The following is a 25,576-nucleotide window of genomic DNA, read 5'->3' as shown; positions in this document are numbered from 1 at the left end:
TTTTATTCCAAAATATTCAGCAGAGTCTCAAAACAGTTACTCCCAGAGCTCTCCATTGACATTAACTTGTTGGGTCAATGAGAGAACATCAAGGTGAGGTAAGGAGTCATTTTCCACCCCCCCACCAAAAACAGGGGACAATACTGACTGGATGTGGAGAAGAGGGAGGGGTGCAGGGAGCGAGGGGGCATTGTGAACATTCAGTGAAGATTCTGACAAGTTTCTCACTCGCTTCTGGTTTAGCTCAGTGTTGGTGAAGGGAATATCTTTCCAGAGCTACAACACAAAACAGGAGAGACATTAGCAACACCATCAGCTCCTACACAGTCCCCACACTCCTCAGCAGGTACTCACATCGCTAGGATCCCAGGAGCCATCCAGCACCCAGGAGATCGATTCATGATCTCAGCTGCTTCCGGGGAAGTCAACGATTTAAACAAATGCCCTAAAAAAGAGGGAAGGAGGAGTTAGAGGCAGAGATAATTGCCCCAGAGGGAAGGGGAAGAACAGACACCATCTTACACTGTGGGAGCAATGGGAAGACTGGACACTCTCCTGACTGACAGAGAGCGCACGAGAGAGAAAACTGTGTGCCAGGGCTGTGCTGAGGGAGCCTGACAGTGTCAAAGGCCAATCCATCAGGAGAAACCTGACCTCTGACTGGGTCAGCCCTCTCTCAGAAGTACAGAATGGAGCCCATTTCTTAGAGCAGTCTCTGATGTCATGAGACAGATTTATCCTTAAACCAGTTCTAACCGGAGCATTGCTTGTGGGCTCTTGCTGTGCACAAATTGGCTGAGTTTCCTATAACTGCACACATTTAATCACATTCCCAAAAGCTTCATTGTCTGTTTTCAGTTTTCACAGGGACATGACAGCCACTGGCTGGGTCCCATCCCTAATAGCCCCGAACCATTGATGGGAGTTTCAGTCACCTTTGTCAGTTTTGTATTCCACATTAAATTATATTTTTATCTATATTATTATGAACTTATGACCCAGAGCATTAGCCTGGCCTCAAACACTTGGCCAGTAACATTTCTGTGACCATCTCCAGTCCCCCTCTGCCAGCATTGGAGGAGAGGGTCTCTGGTATAAAGCCAGGCCATGGATCCCAGGCTGCTGTATTGGAGGCATTGACAGCTGATCTTCCCCAAACCCTGGGTGTCTGGAGCCAGGGGACAACAGCTGATTGAGGCAAGATGGATGGACTCCTCTTAAACTGTCCTGATCAGTCAGTACATGCTAACATTCAAGACATTGCCCGAGGGTAGCCCTTCCCATCAGATCGGCTCCATGTTGGTCATCTTGTGTGGATGGAGAAAGTGAGGTCTGCAGATCAGAGCTGAAAATGTGTTGCTGGAAAAGCGCAGGTCAGGCAGCATCCGAGGAGCAGGAGAATCGACGTTTCGGGCATAAGCCCTTCTTCCTGATGAAGGGCTTATGCCCGAAACATCAAATTTCCTGTTCCTTGGATGCTGCCTGACCTGCTGCGCTTTTCCAGCAACACATTTTCAGCATTTTGTGTGGATACCAATGAGGCTTCAATCCTGCTCAAATCACGCGGTGAAGTTCCTTCAACAGAGCCCTGCGTTCCCCACACATTGGGGAGAGCACCTTCTCCCGCCCTGTCTGCCTATAGCACTGCCAGCCTGGCCTATAGACTGGAGATTGATTCCCGTTCTTCCTCAGAGGGCCCTGGGCCTAATACTGAACATTTCCACTGTAATGAACAGAAGCTGCACTCTCACCAGTTACGGTAGGAGCTGGTTCACTGTTGCTGGGTGCCACCGGGACTATCCGGCTCCAGTAATCACAGGGTAGCGATAGAAGCTGTTCCACCACCTGGGGAAGAGAATATTAACCAGCAACAGCTTCAATGGAAGGGAGCAGCTGACCCCACCTACAATAATGTCATCAAGATACCTCAGGTAGCACCTCCCACTCTGAAACAAGGCGTGAACAGAAAAAAAACCCTCTTTTAGGCAGGGACCATAAGGGGCCAAAATAAAAATAAACAAGAAAAACCAAGCCAAATAAATAAAATATCCTGTGTGCCCATTGGACAGGGACAATACTGGGCTCAAATAAGAGCCCGAGTAAAAAGTGAGGTCTGCAGATGCTGGAGATCAGAACTGAAAATGTGTTGCTGGTTAAAGCACAGCAGGTCAGGCAGCATCCAAGGAACAGGACCCCTTCATCAGCCTGACAATTCCTGGCCCGAAACGTCGCATTTCCTGTTCCTTGGATGCTGCCTAACCTGCTGCGCTTTAACCAGCAACACATTTTCAGCTCAAATAAGAGCCCCCTTGACTCTTCTGCGACAGCACCTTTCACACCCACGATCACCACCATCTCAGCTTGTGGGGGGTGTACCGTCAGGGAGGAGGAAAGCCTTATACTACAACCTGCCTGAAAGTGACCACACAAGTAGATCACGCAGTAGAGGCAGTCTGGGGCAAACTTGCCTTTATTGATCGGGGAATCGAGTACAAGAGTCAGGATGACATGTTGCAGCTTTATCAGACTTTGGTTAGGCCACACAGTTTTACATTCAATTCTGGTCGCTACATCACAGGAAGGACGGGGAGGCTTTGGAGAGGCTGCAGAAGAGGTTTCCCAGGATGCTGACAGGGTTAGAGGTCAGGAGCTAGGAGGAGAGGCTGGAAAGACTGTTTTGTCTGGAGCGGTGGAGGCTGAGGGGAAACGATAGAAATCTACAAAATTATGAGATGCAGAGAGGGTTGATGGTCAGAATCCTCCCCTCCCCCCACGAGTTGAAGTCTCTCAAACTAAGGGACATGTATTTAGTCAGGGGTGGGGTTGGAGGGATTGTCAAAGGAGATGTGAGGGGCAAGTTTTTTTTGAAAAAAAAATTACTGGTAGATATCTGGAATGTGCTGCCAAGGGATTATGGTGGAGGCAGATATAATAGGGGCATTTAAGGGACTTTTAGATAAACACATGGACATGTAAGGAGTGGGGGTGGGGTGGAGAGAGATATGGACCAAGGGCAGGCAGAAGGGATTAGTTTAATTTGGCATTATGTTCAATACAATGTTGTGGGCAGGTCAGCTGGGTAAACAGTGACAAATGGAATTTAATCCTGAAAATTGATGCAATACATTTTTGGGAGAATTAACAAGGTACTGGAATATATGTTCAACGGTAAGGCCCTTGGAACGAGAGGATCAAGGGACCTGGGGTGTGACTGTTCGTCAATCCTTGAAGGGGGTAGGAGAGTTAGACAAGGTGCTTATGGGATACTTTCCTTTATTAGTCAAGACATTAATTACAAGAGCAAGGAGAAACGTTTCCCCTCAGTGGAGGAGTCAATAACCAGGGACGACAGCTTTAAGGAAGAGATTCTAGAATATTTCCCCATCCATTCTCCACCCCCTTCTGTCTGTGGGAACCTCTGCCTGAAATAAAACATGGAGGCAGGAACCTTCAAGACAGTCCCCAAAATGCAGACAAGATTCACCAGGATGCTGCCTGGGATTGAAGCGTTTCAGTGATGAGGAGAGACTGGATAGGCTAGGTAGAGGAGGCGGAGGGGGGAATCTAACTGCAGGAGACAATTCTGAGAGGCACAGGGTAGATTGCAAGAACCTACCCTCCAAGGCAGATATGTCTAAGACCAGGTTAAGGTGAGGTTAAGCAGTTTAGAGGGTATCAGAGGAAAGATTATTCCACCCAGAGGGTGGTAGAAATATGGAAGGTGCTGCCTGAGAGGATGGTGGGAACAGATACTCAACATTTAAGTGCTCATCTAGACGCTGCTTAAAAACACCAAGACACAGCTATGGACCAAGTTCAAGAAAATGGGGTTGGTGTAGTTTGATGTTTGTGGGTCAGTGTAGACATGGTGGGCTGAAGGGTCTGTTTCTGTGCTGTATGACAGACACGTTTTAGTTGTATTTAGTGGAGTAATTGAAACAGTGGAACATGCAAGGGTACAAGTGCTGAAAAATTGGATTAAAACGATAGATGCTTGATGACCGTTGTGTACACAGTGGCCTGAAGGGCTTTTCCATGCATTAAAGAAAAGCTGACAAGCGCAGCAGATCCATGGGAACACCACCCCCCTGCAAGTACCCCACCGAGCCTCTCACCATCCTGACTTGGAAATATATCACCGTTCCTTCAGTGTCACTGGGTCAGAATCCTGGAATTCCCTCCCTAAGGGACATTGTGGGTCTACCCACAGCACATGGACTGCAGCGGGTCAAGAAGGCAGCTCACCCCCACCTTCTCAAGGGGCAACTAGGGACGGGGGATAAATACTGACCCAGCCAGTGACAAAATTTGGAAAAAAATAATCGGGAACCAATTTGGACTGGAATGGCAGAGCAGAGAGGAGAGTGACCAACAGGGAGTGCGGACCATCCACCCAATACGGAGCTGCCTTTAGCAAGGGGTTTGAATACAGTATATAAAGAGATAGTAGTGGTTCAGATACAGTGAATTAGAGTAATGCTCCCTCTAGTGTTCAGTCTTATTCTGCACCAAGTGTACTTGTTGCTACCATCATCTCAGGGCAGCTAATTTAAATTAAAAGGATCTGTTTCCTGGTGTTCCCCCCCAGGAGATTAGTTTCTCAAATCAGTCCCATCAGTCCTCAATCATTTTAAACCATAAATCATTCTGCCACGTCTTCACATCAATTGCTCCAACTCTTGTTCTCGCTCAATCCTGGTTCCGTTTGGCTGCTAGATTATGGAGCAATCTGTCCTTAACCCCTCATTCCCTGGTTAGATCCAGAGACCAAAGTCAACTTGCTGCCAAATCCCAGCTAGCAGACACTAAAGGCTTATGTAGGATTTTATATTTTTACGTTTACAAAATGCAGGTCTTGCTCTCAGCCATCTGCGAGGAGAAAGTGAGGACTGCAAATGCTGGTTTGAGAACGTGGCTGAAGAGCTTCTGTGCAGAGGAGATGACCTGGGGGGGGTGCAGTGTTTGCAGAGATGATGACCTGGGGGGTGCAGTGTTTGCAGAGATGACCTGTCCTGAAGAAGGGCTTATGCCCAAACCGTCCTTGGATGCTGCCTGACCTGCTGCGCTTTTCCAGCAACACATTTTCAGCTCAGCCATCTGCAACAGGGTAAAATCTACAGGGAGAACGGTCTTCATTAGGTTACTCAAAGAAAAGTAGAATTCTCTTCCCAGAAAGAGGTGAAGCCCACATCGTTGATGATATTGAAGGTGAACTTGAACAGATTTCTGATCAAAGAGGAAGGAAAGGGATCCAAAATAGGCTCAATGACAGGAGACAGGGGGTGGTGGGAGAAGGTGGGATTTGTGACTGGAGCCTGAGGTGCAGTGGTGGACCACAGGGAACCTTATAGTCCATGATATTCAGGAATGGAGATGAGAATGTAGTTTGAAAGTTTGGGCTGGTGATTGCCTGAGGAGGGAGGTGGGAGGTTACAGGGGGGTGTAAACGGATTGGTCAGATGGCCAGGTCACTGTCAGATGGAACGGAACCCTGATAAATGCGAGGATGCACTTTGGATAGAGGAACAAGACAAGGGAGTGCTCAAGTGATTGGAGGACACCAGAAAGCTCAGAGGAACAGAGAGATATTGGGGAGTTTGTCCACAGATCCCCGAAGGTGGCTGGACAGGGTAGTAGTGTGGGTACGGTGGCAGATGGGACACCTGCCTTTATCAGTCGATGCATCGATTACAAGAGCAGGGGGGTGATGTTGGGGCTGTACAGGACTTTGGTTAGACCACAGCTGGAGTACTGTGGGTAGTTCTGGTCCCCACACAATGGGAAGGATGGGATTGTACTGGAGGGGGTGCAGAGGGAGACTCACCAGGATGGTGTCTGGGATGGAGCATTTCAGCGACGGAGAGAGGCTGGATAAACTCTAGTGTTGTTTTTAAAGCAGAGAAGTTTGGGGGTTTTTGGGGGGGGGGGGGGGGCACGTGGGGAGGGGGAGGGGGTGGTGGTGGTGGTGACCTCAGGTGTAGAGGCTTGAGAGGGGCATGGACAGGAAGCAGCTGTTCCCCTTGGTTGAAGGGTCAATCACCGGGGGGGGGGGAAATCATTTTAAAGTGAAGTGAAAGGCAGAATGTTGAGAGGGGATTGGAGGAAATGGGATTTCTTGTAGAGGGTGGTGGGGGGTCTGGGGATGTATCGTCTGGAGGGTCGAGGTAGGAAACCCCGATCTTCCAAAAAAAAAGATGGCATTTGAAGTGCTCATCCATTCAAGGCTAGGGCCTAGTGTGGAAGAAGGGGGATGGGTGTAAAGAGGAGATTTTGTTGGTGTAGACCCCATGGTCTAAAAGGGCCCCTGCTGTACGGTATAACTCAGTGGAGAGTGTACTGGAACCAGGGTCAGAGATCAGTCACTCTGCAGCTGTTCTGATGGGCTAGCAATCTGAAATGGCCAGCTCGTGTTATCACCCAGTGAGGAGTGGGAGTGTCCCATCGAAACACAGGCAGCTCCTGTCACTGGGCTCAGAGCTCAAAGCTGGATTTTGATGGATGACAGAGGGCCTAATGAGAGCGCTCCTTGGAAGGGGTGAGATGATTGGCTGAATGGTTTTCAGGGGGTATCATTCCACAGCACCCTTCAGCGAAGGCAAGCTCAGCTGAACCTTGGAGGCAGCAATCTGAAACCTGGAAACATTCCTCGCAATATGAAGACCAAAGCACTGTCCAAACTCCGGGAGTGTTGGAGGGAGGGGGAGGGACACACACACACACACACTGACCTTGGGCTGCCGTTTGGTGTCCTCAAAGACCTCCAGAGGGTTGGGGTTAGGATTGGAGTGACCCACGATGGTTGGGCCAAACACTCTGGCCAGGTTCTGTTTGTCCATCTTACATCCTGGACTCTCCATCACCCTGACAGCGGACAGACTGGTCAACAAGTCAATGCCCCACTTCCTCCTCCACCACCACCACCACCCACCCCCTTCCCCACAGCACGAGCAGCACCCGGTGATTGGGGCCTTGCCACCCAACCACAGCCAGTGCGCTGTCAGCTCAGGGGCAGGGTGGTTGGAGAAGACAGACCCATGTTTAGATGTCAGTATTAAAGAGCCCTCCCTGCATCCCTTGGCAAACCAATCCAAGTGATCATTCATTTTAAAGCTGTTTCATTGGGATCTTGCTGTGCCCTGCTTTGCTCAGCCTGTATTGGGGGGGGGGGGGGGAGAAATGGGGGAGAGGAGGGGGGGGACCAGACAGTGATGGAGAAGGACCCGTGCGTGGGACCCAACTGGAGTTGGAGTTTTAACGGGGAGACGGAGGCTGCCGGGCAGTTTCTGATCAGAGGGTCCTTACCTCTGGAGGTGGACCATGAGAAAGGCCAGTGTGTCACGGTTAGCTGGGGGTAGGCTGCTGACAGCTCGACACAACTCCCTGCTGCTCTGCTCATCCGGAAGATCTACAGGAGACACAGGGGGTGAAGTGCACAGAACGAAGCATCAGTGAGCAGGTAGGGTAGGGAGCTGCCGCCAAATGTACACAGACTGCTGGGGGCTGACAGAAGCCCATTCACAAAAACAATGACACCCACACCACACAATATAAAACCACTTAAGGACAAAAGGGTGTCTAGGGAGAGAATAGGGCCCCTCAAAGATCGGCAAGGTGGCTTGTGTGTGGAGCCACAGAAAATGGAGGAGATACTAAATGAATATTGTGTATCAGTATTTACTGTGGAAAAGGATATGGAAGATATAGACTGTAGGGAAATAGATGGTGACATCTTGGGGAAATGTCCAGATTACGAGGAGGAAGTGTTGGATGTCTTGAAACTCAAAAGGTGGATAACTCCCCAGGACCTGATCAGGTGTACCCAAGAACTCTGTGGAAAGCTAGGGAAGTGATTGCTGGGCCTCTTGCTGAGATAATTATATCGATAGTCACAGGTGAGGTTCCGGAAGACTGGAGGCTGGCAAACGTGGTGCCACTGTTTAAGAAGGGTGGTAAGGACAAGCCAGGCAACTATAGACCAGTGAGCCTGACCTCGGTGGTGGGCAAGTTGTTGGAGGGAATCCTAAGGGACAGGATGTACATGTATTTGGAAAGGCAAGGATTGATTTGGGATAGTCAACATGGCTTTGTGCATGGGAAATCATGTCTCACAAAGTTGATTGAATTTTTTGCTGAAGTAACAAAGAAGATTGACAAGGGCAGAGCAGTAGATGTGATCTATATGGACTTCAGTAAGGCATTCGACAAGGTTCCCCATGGGAGACTGATTAGCAAGGTTAGATCTCATGGAATACAGGGAGAACTAGCCATTTGGATACAGAACTGGCTCAAAGGTAGAAGACAGAGTGGTGGTGGAGGGTTGTTTTTCAGACTGAAGGCCTGTGACCAGTGGAGTGCCACAAGGATCGGTGCTGGGTCATCTACTTTTTGTCATTTACATAAATGATTTGGATACGAGCATAAGAGGTACAGTTAGTAAGTTTGCAGATGACACCAAAATTGGAGGTGTAGTGGACAGCGAAGAGGGTTACCTCCGATTACAACAGGATCTGGACCAGGTGGGCCAATGGGCTGAGAAGTGGCAGATGGAGTTTAATTCAGATAAATGTGAGGTGCTGCATTTTGGGAAAGCAAATCTTAGCAGGACTTATACACTTAATGGTAAGGTCCTAGGGAGTGTTGCTAAAAAAAAAAGAGACCTTGGAGTGCAGGTTCATAGCTCCTTGAAAGTGGAGTCACAGGTAGATAGGATAGTGAAGGTGGTGTTTGGTATGCTTTCCTTTATTGGTCAGAGTATTGAGTACAGGAGTTGGGAGGTCATGTTGCGGCTGTACAGGACATTGGTTAGGCCACTGTTGGAATATTGCATGCAATTCTGGTCTCCTTCCTATCGGAAAGATGTTGTGAAACTTGAAAGGGTTCAGAAAAGATTTACAAGGATGTTGCCAGGGTTGGAGGATTTGAGCTACAGGGAGAGACTGAACAGGCTGGGGCTGTTTTCCCTGGAACATCGGAGGCTGAGGGGTGACCTTATAGAGGTTTACAAAATTATGAGGGGCATGGATAGGGTAAATAGACAAAGTCTTCTCCCTGGGGTAGGGGAGTCCAGAACTAGAGGGCATAGGTTTAGGGTGAGAGGGGAAAGATATAAAAGAGACCTAAGGGGCAACTTTTTCACACAGAGGGTGGTACGTGTATGGAATGAGCTGCCAGAGGATGTGGTGGAAGCTGGTACAATTACAGCATTTAAGAGGCATTTGGATGGGTATATGAATAGGAAGGGTTTGGAGGGATATGGGCCAGGTGCTGGCAGGTGGGACTAGATTGGGTTGGGATATCTGGTCGGCATGGACGGGTTGGACTGAAGGGTCTGTCTCCATGCTGTACATCTATGACTCAAATCAAAAATCACTCAGCGTCACTAGACCCGAAACATTATGCTGATCTCTCTTCACAGACCTACTGAGCTTTTCCAGCAATTTCAGTTGTTGTTTGATTTATAGCATCAGCAGATTTTTTTTTAATGTTTTTACCTAATGGTGACATTTGGAAAAAGCTGCATTGTGCTGGTGCCTAGTTGGCCTGAGGCCATTTACAGGGAACGACATTGTAGTAAATCTGGAGGTATTCTCTCTGGGTGCTAACAGCCTGGTACAGACTACAGACAGTGGTGTGCACAGCCCAGACCATCCCAGAACCCACCCTCCCATCCACAGACTCCATTTACACGGCTCCCTGTTGTGGAAAGGCTGCTAACATCAAAGACCCCTCCCACCCCGGGAATGCTCTCCTCCCACCCCTTCCATCAGGCAGAAGGTACAGAAGCCTGAACACGCACCAGCAAGTTCAGCAACAGCTTCTTCCCGGCTGTTATTAGACTGATGAAGGGACTCGCTATTTTCAAATCACGTTGATCTTGTTTTGAGCATCACCGGGGTATGTGTAATCTGTATTCCTTGCTGTAAGCACCCTATGATCTTTATGTGCTTGATTACTATGATCTGCCTGTACAGCTCACAAAATAAAAACAAGCTTTTCACTGTACTTGGGGACACGACTACAATGGGCAGCACGGTGGCACAGTGGTTAGCACTGCTGCCTCACAGCGCCAGTGACCCGGGTTCAATTCCCACCTCAGGCGACTGACTGTGTGGAGTTTGCACATTCTCCGTCTCCTCCAGGGTGCTCTAGTTTCCTCCCACAGTCCAAAGAAAATGCGCAGGTTAGGTAAATTGGCCATGGGAAATTGCCTGTAGTGTTAGGTGAAGGGGTAAATGTAGGGGAATGGGTCTGGGTGGGTTGTGCTTCGACAGGTCGGTGTGGACTTGTTAGACTGAATGGCCAGTTTCCACACTTAAGTAATCTAATCTAATAAATCAAATCAGAATCCAAAAAAAATCAGAGATTTGGACTTGGTCAGTGCAGGTTTCCTTCCTTAAAAAGTGAATCCATTTTGAGTTCAAATATAAATTTTAATTCATTCATGGGGTGGGAAAGTATTTTATTGCTGGTCTCGAATTACCAAAGAAGTTTGAGCTCAGCAATTAACTGTCAGTCATGAGCTAGTACATTCTCCGTGATAATGCTTCAGCCGATCAGTTCAGTACTAAACAAAATCAAAATGCTCGCAACAGTAGGTTCTCTTTAACTTGGTATTCTGATGACTGCAAGATAAAAGGCCTTTTTTTGTTCAGCCACGATCAAGTCAAATACCGAGCAGTCATTTCAGAAAAATGATTACACACTAATAAAACCCAGACCAAACCCCAACAATCTCTCCTGGGCAACATGGTGGACACAAAACATCCTAAAGAACAGCACCACAGTGTGCAAAACACGCCCTGACCAATCACAGCAGCCCATAGCCCATGGGGAAGGTGGGGGAAGGGAAGGGGCAAGACCTTAAAGGGATGGGGGCAAAACAAAACACAGGAAGAGGATCCCAGAGGGAGGTCCAGATGGAAACTTCTGCCCCCACCTGACCCTGGTGACAGGGTTCAGCCACAAAAACCAGGCCCAGGTGGGAAATGGCCCCCAAGAGGGGCCTGTCCTGGTCTTAAACCTTCAGGCCACAACCTCCCCATCCTCCCACTACCAAGACCCCAGAAACCGGAAACTCCCACTGGGGGATTTTCCAATGTGTGCACTCTGTCCCCGACCTAACAAAATCCAATCATTCCAGCCTTAACCCCCAGAATTTTCCGAGGACAGGAAGTCAGGAGCTGGAGCGGCTGGAAAGCTCTGGAAGGTGGGATAAGCCTACCTGACAGTGCCATGAAGGTTGGGTGCAGTTTGAACGTCACCAGAGGCTCCTTCAGTTTTCGGAGGAAGTCTTTCAGTAGCCCACACACCACATGGATGTTGGAGACTCGGCTGAGTAAAGGGAGACCCTTCCCCCGCACGTAACTCTCCTTCAGCTCCCTGACCAGCCGCTCACCACCAGGTACCCGGTAAATGCCAGGCTGGAGGAGGTTGGGGTGGGGGAAGGGTGAAACAAAGGAGTTAGAATAACAGCCACACCCCACACCAGTCTCACACACACTGCCCCTCAACTCTCAACCAATTCAGACAACATCCCCATAAACAGCACCTCAGGCTTGCTCTGTCTTCTCAATATGGACGGACTGCTAATGCCCTGCAATACTCCGAGCAATCCCCCTACCCCACCCCTCAGTTAATACCCCTCCCTCTGGTACAAAACAGAGCCCCCCCCCCCCCCCAACCCATCGATTAGGCTCCAGACTGGAACAGGTACACCTGGCAGTGAGTTATTCTCGATATAAACCCTCCCCAGTTAGACCGCAGGATTTGGGATTGGGGTGAACCCAGAAAGATCTCGCTGCTCACCTCCTGAAGTCCCCGCTGTTCAATTTCATTGACACAGTGGACGACAAGAGATGGGATCATGGGAACAGTCTGGGGGGCAAAATCTCCAACAGCTCCCTGAAAAACAAAACCACTGGATTAGCGATCAGAAACCGATTGGTCAGGAGTGTTACTGGAACCCTGGAGCAGCCTCGGTCTACAACCCCCCTACCCCACCCTCCAACCCCACCCACAAAGGCATTACTGAAGCTGATGGGATTTGAATCAATGGCCCCCGAACAGGAGTTTGGGGTTCTGGAATGGCCGCTCAGGGATTTCACCATGTCACTGCCGTACCCATCCGGTGTTGAATGGCCATGTGTATTTGAAAGGTCAGAGCTTGGGTACACCCACGGAAACGTCGGGCTGAATAGCTGACTGCTGTTTCAAGTCTCCTTCACCATTCAATCCATTCACACCTGGACATCCCACTCAGTCCCCTGTTCCCAGCCCAGTCCCTGCCGTCTTTCCTTCCTTTAGCTCCAAGAATGATATCTAACTCCCGTACCCTGAAGTATTGCCGGGTTTGGCAATGACTGGTTTTTGGGAAGGTTCATTTTTAAAATCACTGCACAAATCGGTGGCCATGCCTGAACGATGAGCTGATGAATTGTCTCCGTTCCCTCCCTCTCGGATATTCCTCAAGATCAGCTTCTGTCTGCTCTAGCATCTCCTCACTGGAGGGACAATGTTTGGCAGTTAGTGTTTGCAGGGAGATATTTCAGTGTGAAACCCACAGACACAGCAAAGGGGGGAGTGGGGTTTGAAACCTCTGCCCGATGTTCATACCTCACCATTTTTGACAGAGATTGTGGTGAAGTTGGGTGAACAAATGGTAGGGCACCGCTCCTTACAGCTCGGGTGGGCAACGATGCTGCAGCTGCGGCACTTCAGGGCCACTCTCCCAAACCGGATCCGTTTCCCACAGGGAACACAGGTCTCCGGCATGATGATCTGGGGAATGAGAGAGAAACAATTACTTCCAACTGCTCAGGATTCCATTCACTGTCAAAGACTAAAACTCCAATGAAGACAATCCCAGGATCCTCAGCCAATCATAGGTTAGGCCTGCCATTCCAGGGGTCATCCGTGTGAATCTCCGCTGGACACGCTCCAGTGCCAGAATGTCCTTCCTGAGGTGTGGGACCCAAAACTGGACACTGTATTCTAAATGGGCCTAACCAGAGCTTTATAAAGTCTCAGAAGCATGTCGCTGCTTTTACATTCCAACCCTCTTGACATAAACGACATTACATTTATTTTCTTAACCACAGACTCAACCTGCAAGTTAACCTTTAGAGAATCCTGGACTAGAACTCCCAGATCCCTTTGTACTTTGGCTTTAGGAATTTTCTTACCACTTATAAAATGGCCCATGCCTGTATTCTTTTTCCAAAGTGCAAGACCTCGCATTTGCTTACTTTGAATTTCATCAGCCATTTCTTGGACTATGGCAGCAGATCCATGGGAACACCACCCCCTGCAAGTTCCCCTCTGAGCCCCTCACCATCCTGACTTGGAAATATATCACCGTTCCCTCAGTGTCGCTGGGTCAGAATCCTGGAATTCCCTCCTTAAGGACATTGTGGATCTACAGCATATGGACTGCAGCGGTTCAAGAAGGCAGCTCACCCACCCTCACCTTCTCAAGGTTGGCACTGTGGCTCTGTGGTTAGCACTGCTGCCTCACAGCGCCAGGAACCTGGGTTCAATACCACCTTTGAGAGACTGTGGAGTTTGCACATTCTCCCTGTGTCTGCGTGGGTTTGCTCCAGTTTCCCCTCGGTCTAAAGATGTGCGGGTTAACCGTGGGGAATGCGGGTTACACAGATAGTGTAGGATGCTGGGGCTGAGTGGGACAATGTTCGGAAGGTTGATGCAGGCTCAATGGGCTGAATGGCCTCTTTCTACACTGTTGGGAATCTGATTAGGGATGGATAATAAATGCTGGCCAGCCAGCAAAATCCATATCACACAAATGAATAAAAACCCAGTGTCTTGGGAGGCTGGGGTGGGGTGGGGGAGGAGGAAAAGAAAGAATGTTTTTCCCCCCACCTGGATGGTGTTGGGAGCCTGGAGGTCACTGCCTTAGTCAGGAACTCCTGAAAACATTTAACCAATACTTGGACACTCGCTTGTGTTGTCAGCACCTATAGCTGAAAAGTTAGATTAACGTAATCAGGTTTTTGGTCAATCAGGGATGGTCACAGTGGGCTGAATGGCCTCTGTCTACATTGTAAATGTGCCCCTTCTAATTTAATCAAACTAGTTTGTAATTCCAGACATTAAGAATGGAATTTAATCTCCAGCAGCTGCTGTAATGGGATTTGAACCCTTCTCCCGAGAGCATTCGCCGAATCCTCTGGATGACTGACCCCCTCCAAGCCCCCGTTTCCCTGCAGTTACCGTTTTGGAGATGAAGGTGTGTGGCCTGCTCTTGGGGGCACTCGCTGGCGTTGAGAATGGGTCAGGAGACGGTGCTGCTGCACCTGGGGCAGTCACCAGCTGGTGCCCACTCCCCACAGTGTGGTCCTCTGGGATCTGCTCTGTAAGAGAGGAAACAGTCACCCTGCAGTGCTTCTCTTAACCCTCACATCTCCCCAATATCGGAGCACGTGCCACAAACCCACTTCATTCACTTTAATGTGGGGACCTTATTCCCCTCTGAAAGGATGGAGGCTCAGTTTCCAGGTGAAACGGTTTGTGTTCAGTCAGGTCAGAGACATTAACCTCCACAGATCGTTACTGGAGCAGTGAGAATTAGAGGTCGTGTACAGGTGAGAATCAGCCCAGAATTACAAGAGGGAAATCATGCTTTACAAATCAATGACAGTTAAAGCACAGCAGGTTAGGCAGCATCCAAGGAACAGGAAATTCGACGTTCCGGGCCAGAGCCCTTCATCAGGAATGCTCTGGCCTGAAACGTCGAATCTCCTGTTCCTTGGATGCTGCCTGACCTGCTGCGCTTTAACCAGCAACACATTTTCAGCTCTGATCTCCAGCATCTGCAGACCTCACTTTCTCCTGAAAGTCCAAAGTTCCAAGTAACAGATTCTTGTGTAAGATTAAAGCATGTGGGCTCGGAGGCTAATGTACTGAGGTAGATGGATAACTGGTTGGCAGACGGGCGACATTGCAGGGATAAAAACAGGTCAGTCTCCAAATGGCAGTTCGTGATTATCAGAGTCCCACAAGGATCAGTAAACAGAGGGGAATGTGTCACAGGATCTCGGTGTCCTTGTATACCATAGACTGGAGGTAAGCACACAACTACAGCAGGCAGAGAGGGAGGGAAACTGTATGTTGTCCTTCATAGGGAGACAATGTGAGTACACTCTCAGAGACATCTGGTTGCAATCAGACAGGGCCTTGGAATACTGTGTAGAGTTATGGTCTCCGTACCGGGGGGAGGGGGGGTTGGGGGTGGAGATTGGCCTGGCTGTGGAGGGTGTACAGTGAAGGTTTACCTGACTGAGTCCTGAGATGGGGGAGCTGAAGGGACAGGAGATGGACTTGGTTGGGTTTGTATTCAATGGAGGTTCGGAGAATGTGGAAGGTGTAATTTCATAGACATCTATAAAATTCTATTTAGGGTAGATAGAGTAAATGCGGGAAAAATGTTCCCAGTCAATGGGGAGTCCAGAACCCAGGATCATTCAGATGTGAACATGGAAGAGGAGCAGACAGAGACTGGAGAGCGAGGGGGGAGATTTGTGGTGAGACTGGAGAAGTATGCCATGCAGGAGTTTGGAAGAGTGTGCTGGTATTTGGAGGAATCGCTGGACCAGATGCTGGTGAAAGGTCAGCCAGTTGTCAGGGGGGTGAAGGGAGAAATCAAAATGGAATGATTGTGGTTCCCGGAATCCCTTCACCTCCCAACAACCTTATGTTACAGACCTTCCAACAGGAGGTGCCGTCTGTTCCAGTCTGCATGGCCGTGACAAGCCAATCCCCTTGGAGAGTCACTCGGAGCCTTCCCCTCACTTCCTGTTTTACCATCCACTGTATCACTGCCCTGGACGGTGGGGGAGAAAAAAAAGGCTGCATTCATATAGTGCCTTTCAAAATACTTCACAAGTATAGTCATACACTGGAGGGGGAAGAGAGAGGCTAGAGACACTAGAATGCTGTCAAGGCTGGGTCAGTAGATGCATTCCAAGGCGGAGAGATTTTAAATCAGTCAGGTGGGTAAGGGTTAAAATCAGGAAAAGGAAGGAAAGTGGAAAGGAGGATTCACATCAGCTGTGATCTGTCAGCTCGAGGGGCTGAATGGACTACATCTACTCCCAGTAGCTTCCAAAAGCCCAGAGATAGTGACCAGTGATTCCAACTGAAATGGCAGATATTTTGGTCAGTCACATGTTTCTGCTGCTGCTTGGGTTTAACAATGAGGCCAGAGAGTTACAAACATTCAACACTGCGTCAAAAATCATGCAACAGTTACATCCAGCAATGACAGGTCACTCCGTTTAATCTCAGGAGTGGGAAAACTTCGAGAAACACTAAACTTGGACAAAACCACCACTTGCTTGGACCACAGCCAATTAACACACACACACCCACACACGAGTCAGAGCTGGACAGCACGGAAACAGATTGTTCAGCCCAAATCGTCCACGCCAACCAGATATCCAAAACTAATCCAGTCCCATTTGCCAGCACTTGGCCCATATCCCTCCAAACCCTTCCTATTTATGTACACATCCAGATGCCTTTTTAAATGCTGTCATTGTCAACATCCTGACTTTTTGCACAAGAAAGAATATTCTATTTAGGTTGGGTGTTTAAAATTCCTCCCAGTTTGTCCTGTTGGCATTAGATCGTTATGGAGCATATCCCTTTATATTTTCTGACAAGTCTGGTGCACCATAAAATGGAGAATTTTTATAAGACATGGCAGCCCTTTTTGGACTACCTGGAGCCTGTCACATTAAGAAGGGCTTTTATATAGTCTTGACGATTGGGTTTTAGGAGTTGAATACCCAGAGGGGGACCTGCAGATGTGTAAATTAATGCTCTCATTGGCAGAGAGACAGTGTTTTGTATTTAGTTGGTCTTTTATAGATTCATACATTTGTACAAGTGCAGCTTGGCTTTTTTCTTGTTCTTTGTACAGTTTTGAATTGTTTTGTATTTGTTGTAATATTAATAAAAATATACTTTTATTGAAAAATAGATTTTGAAAAAGTGTTGCAATTGTACCAGCCTCCACCACATCCTCTGGCAGCTCATTCCATACACGCACCACCCTGTGTGAAAAAGTTGCCCCTTAGGGGAGTCTCTTTTATATCTTTCCCCTCTCACCCTAAACCTATGCCCTCTAGTTCTGGACTCCCACACCCCTGGGGAAAAGACCTTGTCTATTTATCCTATCCATGCCCCTCATAACTTGTAAACCTCTAAGGTCACCCCTCAGCCTCCGACGCTCCAGGGAAAACAGCCCCAGCCTGTTCAGCCTCTCCCTGTAGCTCAGATCCTCCAACCCTGGCAACATCATTGTAAATCTTTTCTGAATCCTTTCAAGTTTCAGAACATCTTTCCGATAGGAAGGAGACCAGAATTGCACGCAATATTCCAACAGGGGCCTCACCAATGTCCTGTACAGCCACAACATGACCTCCCAACTCCTGTACTCAATACTCTGACCAATAAAGGAAAGCATACCAAACGCCACCTTCACTATCCTATCTATTGATATTGAACTTGTCAAAGATACTTGTTAGACCTCAGTTACCGTCTCGGGCCCATTGTGGGTAATACGCTTTAGGAGAACTTTAATGGTAGAGTGTGTGTGTAGGAGGGATCCTCAATCATGGTTCCAGAGATGAGAAACTTCATTGAGGATAGATACAAGAAACAGTGTCTGCTCTCCCTGGAGAGAAGGTAGCTCAGGGCAGACCTGATCCAGCTCTAAAACCATCCAGAGCCTTCATAGTAAACAGAGAAACGGTTCTCCTCGATGGGGAAACCAGAGTCATTCAAGTTAGTTGGTAAAAACACAAAAAAAAGAGACGGAGAAAGTGGTGTACTGTCTGAGAGTGTGAGTGAGGCAGGTTCACTCGAGGGGTTAGGGTCTAGAATGTACTGTCTGAGAATGTGGGGAAGGGGAGGTTCAGTCGACGGATTAGGGTTTGGAATGACCATCCAGAGCTTGGATCAGGATACTGATGCTACTGCTGGAAAGTATTCTCCTGCACAGGTCCCTCAGCGTGCTGTAACCTCAGTCCTTTTCCCTCCTCTATACCCAGTCAGGTGGGATTTAGCGAGGCTCCCAGGAATAAAAACGCCCGCACCCACACCCACCGGCGCTGAGCCCGCACCCACACCCACCGGCGCTGAGCCCGCACCCACACCCACCGGCGCTGAGCCCGCACCCACACCCACCGGCGCTGAGCCCGCACAGTCCACAAGTTGATCAAAGGAGCGAGAGCGGGATCTCCTCGGAGCAACTGGTGGGCGATCGACTAGAACCCGGCTGGAACGCTGTGGAGGAGAGAGAGAGAGAGGCAGATCTCAAGGTGGACAGCTCCAAGTTTCCATCTGACAGAACCAGCACAGCAAGAGTTACTGCTTGTTTTACCCGTTTATTCCGTATCTTCGCTGTTACCGGCTTCACAGCAGAAATATTCAAATCCTACAGAAGGAAGGAGACTTGTTAACCCCTTGAGGGACTGACCTGGATACGCCCCCACTAGCCTCAACACAACCAGGACTATCCCCTATATCCCTACTTCAGAACACCTTCCACAGAGAGGGGCAGAGGGAGGGTTACAACACTGAATGACAGCAATCACCCTCCCCCCACCCTTCCGGCCACCAATACCCCCCTCACCCCCTCCCCTCCCTGTCACTGACTGACCAGCATCTCGTCACGTGTCCGGTCATAACTGATGCTGGAACAGGAGATGTTGGAGGTCACTGTTTCATCAACAGCCTGCAGCCTGGAAAACAGGACAGGAGCAGGTCAGGGAGAGAGACACACAGACACACACAGACCATTTCTATAGCACCGCCCAATGAAGCCATCTGGGTAATGATTGATCTGATCATGGTATTTGGACAGGATTGGCACCAAAAAGGTTACTGCTCCTCGGATGCTGCCTGACCTGCTGTGCTCTTCCAGCACCTCGAATCCAGAATCTGGTTTCCAGCATCTGCAGTCATTGTTTTTACCAAAAAGGTTCAATCCACACGACCCAGCAGGTGCTAAAGACAGGGCTGGGCCCAGGGCAGACAGGCAGCATGCGAACCTCGCTAACCTCTCCAGTCAGCGGTCAGCACACGGCCAAGTTCAGGCGAAGCTGATCAGTGTCGGGCAGCTGGTTATTTCTAGATCACTGACTGAGCAGCAGAACACCTTGATGTGAAGTGATGGCTATGGGTATAAATGTACAAGGTGAGGGGCAGGAAGAGGGTGGATAGAAGGAGATTTGTGAAATATGAAGGGTGACCAGTAACAGGTTTTGATTTGGGAGAGTTCAGGGTCACTCAGACACTGCACACTCTGATAACAGCTTCAAATCCCCAAACCCAGAGCAACCTACGCATCCACTTCCAGGAGGTGGCTGGTCCAGTGTTTGTTGCTGCCCCGGGGTATGACTATGGGTCTGGAGTCGTGTACTCTACAGGCTAGACCAGGTAAGGACGACAAGTTTCCCTTACTGAAGGAAGGAGTGAACCAACAATCTATACTGATCACACGGTCAGCTTTAGGGTAGTTTGTGTTCAGTTATTCTATTGCTCACTGGAATGGTAATGTTCCCACCTTGGAGCTCTGGGGTTACCAGTCCAGTGATATGACCACATTGTCACCACTACCCCTTGATGCCAATGGGTCATCAGTGCTGGCCTCACCCATTGTCGTCCACATCCCAAACATGCAAGTATTGTTTGACATGTCAGGTGCCTCTGGTTTGGGGGATATGGGATGTTACCGTGGAGACCATACCTGGTGCGGGCCTGTTGCTCAGGCTGTGTGCGCGCAGCCAGAACTTGGAGGAGGTTTTGGCGATCTTCATTGTGCAACGCTGAGCCAGGAGCATCACTCTTCAGAACATCATGGACCAACTGCAGCCTGCGTTCCTGCAGCAAGAGAATCACAGCAGAACACAGAGAGGGCGATGGACAGTCACCAGGAGGAGAGACACAGACCAACCACAGGCCCAGAAGCAAACAGTACAGGAGGCCATTCAGCCCTGCTCTGCCATTCAGTTTGATCATCCAGCTCAGTCCCCTATTCCTGTTTTCATCCTATGCCCTTTGACCCCTAAGGCAAGGGGGAGACATATTTGACACATTGGACTTAAGATTTGGGGAAGAGTCCCATTAGTTTGGAAGATAGCAAATGTAACTTCTTTCTTCAATTTAGAAGTGGCAACCTCCCGGTCAGTTAGATTAATGCCCGTCCTGGGAAAATGCGAGAAGCTAATACTAAGATGCAATATCGCGTTCAGAGAGCCAGCGTTGTTTTGTCAAAGGGGAACCTTTTTGTATTGGAGCCGGTGTGATCTCTAACCAGAGGCAGATCAAAGGCAAAGTGCCAAGCTCAGGATTATTGCAGGAATCGGAAGCTGATGGGGTCAGGGTAGCATTAATCTGGAGATCGAAGACTGGCTGGTTAACAGGGAACCGGAATCTCTGGGTCTTTTTCAGACGGGCAGGGTGTCCCGAGTGGTGGTGCCCCAGGGGTCAGTGCCAGGGCCCCAACTCTTTCCAGTTTATCGAAATGATTGGGGTGAAGGATTGAAGAACTTTACCGATGACACAAACACCGGTCAGAAAGGGAGATGTGAGGGGTCACGAGGAACCCTCAAGGAATATCAGCAGGTTCGGTGAGTGGGCACAGGCCTGGCGAATGGATTGTATTGTGGGGAAGTGGGACATTGTCCAGGCAAAAGAATGAAAGTAGCATTACCTCAATTGTGAGAGACTGCAGAGCTCAGAGATGCAGAGGGATCTGGGTGTCTGAGTGTAGGAATCACAGAAGATCAGTCTGCAGGGACAGTGAGTGAACAGGGAGGCTTACAGGTTTATCATTTATTGAAAAGAGAACTGAATGTCAAGTTGGGAGGTCACACATCCATTATAGAAGGGATTGGTGAGACCACAGCTGGCAGTGCGCGTGGGGGGTCTCTTATTTTAAAAGGAAGGATATTATTGTGTTGGGAGCAGTTCAGGGGTGACCAATCAGATTAATCCCTGGAATGGAGGGTGGGTTGTCAGAGGAAAGATTTGTATCTTCTGGAGTTCAGAGGGGTCAGAGGAAACAAAGAGTCTGAGGGGACGTGACGTGACGAGGTGAATGGTGAAAGGATGCTCGTGCTTGGGGAAGGGGTCTATCACTGGGGGGGGGGGGGGGGGGGGGGTCATGGTTTCAAATACCAAATATTCTCAATTAAATTAGATTGAATGATTTCCCACCCTGCACCACCCCCAACAACATCCTTCCTACAGCAGGGAGACCAGACACCATCCAGTCTCATGGCTGAACAGTTGGAAGGGCTTGAGTGGGGATTGTCTGTTCAGACATTTCTCACAACTTAAACATAGAACATAGAACACAAACGTACAGCACAGAATCTACATTAAACACACTTTGCATTCTCTTCAATTTACACGGCAAACAATATTTAAAAACATCAAATACCTATTCATTTATTCACCCGCTAAAATCTCACTTACTACCTGCTGTTAAAACAGATTAATCTGTACTTTCTGGGAAATTACTCTGAACAACTACTCAAGTGGAAATATTGACAGTATTCTGGGCAAGAGCTCAACAGGGAAGGAGTGAGATTACAAGCCATTAACCAGCCTGGGCACAGTCACCTTCCAGGAGGTTCATGTCCAATTCCAGACTGATTAGTTAGATCCCACTCCAGTTGTGGGATTTAGATTCTAGAAAAAACTGCCCTGAACCAGTAGGAACAGGCCCACACTGGCTTGTGCCAACATGATCATCATAACATTAACACAGGTTAATATAATGCTCAGATTCCCCATTATTAAAGACTGATTTTGGCACTCTCCCAGCAAGGAGTATATTTAAAACAGATCAATAGGTTACTGATTGTCAAAGGGATTGAGAAAGTGGGAAATTGGGTGTTGCGAATCTTAGATGATCGAATGGTGGCATAGATTAGATGGGCTGAATGGCCTACTTTCCGCTCCTATGTTGTATGGTCTTAAGCCAACAATAAGCACATTCAAATCATTCAAGCTGACACAGTCAGATTTACTGAGCTGGAAGTTAATGATAGCATCATCTCGGAGCTCCCAGATTTTCCCCAAACTCCTACCAGCTGCTCGCAGGTGAGTTCAGCTTTGTGTCTCCTCCTCAACTCCACGTCCAGCTGGTTGCAGGCGTGTTTAAACCTCACCCTGAGAGCCGTCAACTCCAGCTCAGCCTTAACCAGCTGACTCTGACAGGTTACAAACTGCTCCTCCGCGTACTTCCACTTCTTCCTGCAGTTCTCAAAGTTCACCGCCAACTGGAACATAGCTACACGACAACAAGAGGGGATTTGTCAGCAAACTCCCCACACCTTCGAAGATCAACGACTAGAGCTGGTCTTTTTAAAAATCACAGCAATTTGAAAGGGATGGAGCAAACCATCCCAAGGTGTTTTACAGGATTGGAGAGGGATGTGGTTAGGAAAATAAAGGGCTGGTCTAAAACAAGGAGCTTTATGAGGAGCAGAGGGGGAACTGAAGGGAGTGTTAGAACTAGGACCCCAGAAGAACTAAAGGCACATTTGCAATCGACAGGGGCTGGATTTGTGCAGAGATCTCAACTCTTGGCAGAGTCATAGAAATTGGAAATAGAGGGCAACACATCAGAACAAACAGCCTAGACAAGGGATAGGGACTAAAGGCAGCTCAGTTCCCAGCTTCTCATCCAGAAGATAATAAAAGGCTAAACTTTCCTGAGTTTAGATCAAAGTGGTGCTGGAAAAGCACAGCAGGTCAGGCAGCATCTGAGCAGAAGGGGGGGAAAAAAAAAAATCAACATTTTGGGCAAATACCCTTCATCAGGAATCCAGGCAGGAAGCCTCCATCGTGGGGAGATAAACTTTTGAGCCAAACAACTGAAACCCTTGGACATTAGTCTAAAGTACACCAACTCCCTGGATACAGGCAGTGGATGTGTAGGTTGGGTTAAGGAACAGGGTAAAAACAAGGATTACAGATGCTGGAAACCAGAGTCTAGATTAGAGTGGTGCTGGAAAAACACAGTAGGTCAGGCAGCATCCGAGGAGCAGGGGGGGGAAAAAAAAAAAAATCAACATTTCAGGCAAAAGCCCTTCATCAAGAATAGACCAAACTCACTCAGTGAAGGTCTCAGAATCCAAAAGTAGGGAGAAGGCTTCCCCAGTGTTCAGTTAGGGTCACAGATCAGAAAGAGAGAGTAGGCCTTCAGATATGGGACTATTTGTTTAGACATTGGTTCTAATTTCATATCGGGAGATTGAATATTCAAATTCAGTTAAAAGAGTTTCCTAGTCTCTCTCATGAAGAATTTCACTAACAAGGTAAGTAAAGAAACCTGCAGTTTTTAAAACCTAGAATGGGTCCTATCTAATTCCACACTAACCCAGCCAACACTACGACCCTAGTCAGTCAGTCAGAGCAAAGCATTAAGTATCAGCTTTAGTCCTGATGTCACATTATGTATGTAAGCAAGTTCACTCCAGTCCCAGCAACTCAGACCCCCAGGGAGCAGTAATCACCTTGGTCCTGTCTCTGGGAGAAGACTTCACTCAGTTGTAGGAGAATATCCAAATTCCGATCCACAGCTCCTTTCAGTGTTGCCATTATACAGTAACAGAAAGAAAATGTTCCAGTTACTCACAGAGCCCTGTATTCCCCACTCCACCCTCCCCCTAAGGCCCTTTGGGAATGTGACTGCACCCTGGGATGTTTCCTCACTGCCAGCACTAATTACTCAACCAAGTAGCTCATCAGTTGCAGACTGAGCTCAGGGCAGGAGCTGGAGGATGGAAATAAATCCACAAGGTGCCTCCTTCTCTCAATCAGTCCTTGCTAATTGGTCATCCTCAAATAAAGTCAGACACCGTTAATGTTTCAATAGGGAACAGGTGGACTGAGTAAAGGCCACAGTGGACAAGTTGTCTCAAAAGGCCCCTTTTCTGGTGCACTGGTAGCGTCCTTACTTATGGGCCAGGTGGCCTGAGTTCAAATGCCAGCTGTTCCTGAGGTGTGTGATAACACTGCTGCAAAATAGGTCAATCTGAGTTCACCCAAATCCTGCACAGTCCAGGGTTATATAGTAATTCAGAGTAACTGAAGCAGGGTCAGACAGCTGCCTGGATTGACCATGATTTGTGTTTGATGGACCTGGACTCTCTCTGATTGAGGCATGTTCCAGACTGGTCTGCCTTTCACAGCCTCCCCACCCTCACCTTGACCCCCTCACCCCCTCACCCCACAGGGTTTCTGCTTCAGCTCAACCACCAGGTCCCTAAATGGGAACTCAGTGACATGGGGCCTGGAGCTGAGAGGGGACTTTCACCTGTTAATGCACAGGCCTCTGACTACCCCCACACACTGTGCGACTCAGGCGACTGACTGTGTGGAGTTTGCACGTTCTCCCCGTGTCTGTGTGGGTTTCCTCCGGGTGCTCCGGTTTCCTCCCACAGTCCAAAGATGTGCGGGTCAGGTGAATTGGCCATGCTAAATTGCCCGTAGTGTTAGGTAAGGGGTATATGTAGGGGTATGGGTGGGTTGCGCTTCGCTGGGTCGGTGTGGACTTGTTGGGCCGAAGGGCCTGTTTCCACAGTAAGTAATCTGTATGTAATCTAAACACTGCAACACCCCCACCCTCACTGACACCCCCCACCCTCACTGACACCCCCACCCTCACTGACACCCCCCACACACTGCAACACCCCCCACCCTCACTGACACCCCCACACTCACTGACACCCCCACACACTGCAACACCCCCCACCCTCACTGACACCCCCACACACTGCAACACCCCCCACCCTCACTGACACCCCCACACTCACTGTACCCCCACACACAGCAACACCCCCCACCCTCACTGACACCCCCACACTCACTGTACCCCCACACACCGCAACACCCTCCACACTCACTGACACCCCCACACTCACTGTACCCCCTCACGTTACAACACCCCCCACCCTCACTGACACCCCCACGGTCACTGTACCCCCACACACTGCAACACCCCCCACAAGGTGTCATACAGGAGGCTGTTAAAGCAGATAAGAGCCCATGGTGTTCGGGACAAGGTACTGGCCTGGATAGAGGATTGGCTGGCTGGCAGAAGGCTGGGATTGGGGATAAAGGGGGCTTTTCAGGATGGCAGCTGGTGATGAGTGGAGTTTCACAGGGGTCAGTGTTGGGACCACAATTATACATTAACGCTCTGGACGAAGGAACTGAGGGCATTGTTGCTAAATTTACAGATCATACAAAGACAGGTAGAGGGACGGGGGGTGGTGAGGAAGTGGGGAGGCTGCAGAAGGACCTGGACACGCCGGGAGAGTGAGCACATACGTGACAGATAGAATACAATATGGGAAACTGTGAGGGTATGCACTTTGGTAGAAAGAATAGAGACAGAGATTATTTTCTAAATGGGGAAAGGCTTCAGATATTTATGAGTCCAAGTGCGGAGTTCTCTTAAGGTTAACGTGCAGGTTCAGATGGTAGAAAGGCAAACACAATGTTAGCATTCATTTCAAGGGGGCTAGAATACAAG

At 48.9% G+C, this 25,576-nt stretch overlaps 1 protein-coding gene across 1 annotated transcript; it reads right to left on the bottom strand.

Moving 5' to 3' along the window:
- On the bottom strand, positions 1-23,637 carry LOC132817301 (rac GTPase-activating protein 1-like). The gene is made up of 15 exons (XM_060827712.1): positions 23,553-23,637; positions 22,122-22,324; positions 19,772-19,905; positions 18,683-18,764; positions 18,404-18,457; positions 18,117-18,306; positions 14,230-14,369; positions 12,613-12,777; positions 11,806-11,901; positions 11,222-11,420; positions 7,303-7,405; positions 6,729-6,861; positions 1,752-1,845; positions 355-445; positions 1-276 (listed from the first exon to the last, which is right to left on the bottom strand). Exons 1-15 carry the CDS (start codon positions 23,635-23,637, stop codon positions 240-242), a joined length of 1,806 nt encoding a protein of 601 aa, XP_060683695.1. The 3' UTR covers positions 1-239.
- Between the last annotated feature and the right edge of the window lie 1,939 nt (positions 23,638-25,576).

The sequence above is a fragment of the Hemiscyllium ocellatum genome, chromosome 7, assembly GCF_020745735.1.
Source record: "Hemiscyllium ocellatum isolate sHemOce1 chromosome 7, sHemOce1.pat.X.cur, whole genome shotgun sequence".
In the NCBI taxonomy this organism is placed as follows: domain Eukaryota; kingdom Metazoa; phylum Chordata; class Chondrichthyes; order Orectolobiformes; family Hemiscylliidae; genus Hemiscyllium; species Hemiscyllium ocellatum.
Note: the sequence above shows the minus strand (reverse complement) of the source record. Positions and strands in the feature narration are given on the sequence as shown.

Bases quoted from the DNA above. Each gene is read 5' to 3' on its own strand.
- LOC132817301 (XM_060827712.1), bottom strand. From the start codon at position 23,637: ATGGCAACACTGAAAGGAGCTGTGGATCGGAATTTGGATATTCTCCTA. The intron at 14,370-18,116 runs GTGCGGGCGTTT...CCTCTCTTACAG, and splicing joins CTCAGCGCCGGTGGGTGTGG to AGCAGATCCCAGAGGACCAC. The intron at 277-354 runs GTGAGTACCTGC...TTTGTGTTGTAG, and splicing joins GCTCCTGGGATCCTAGCGAT to CTCTGGAAAGATATTCCCTT.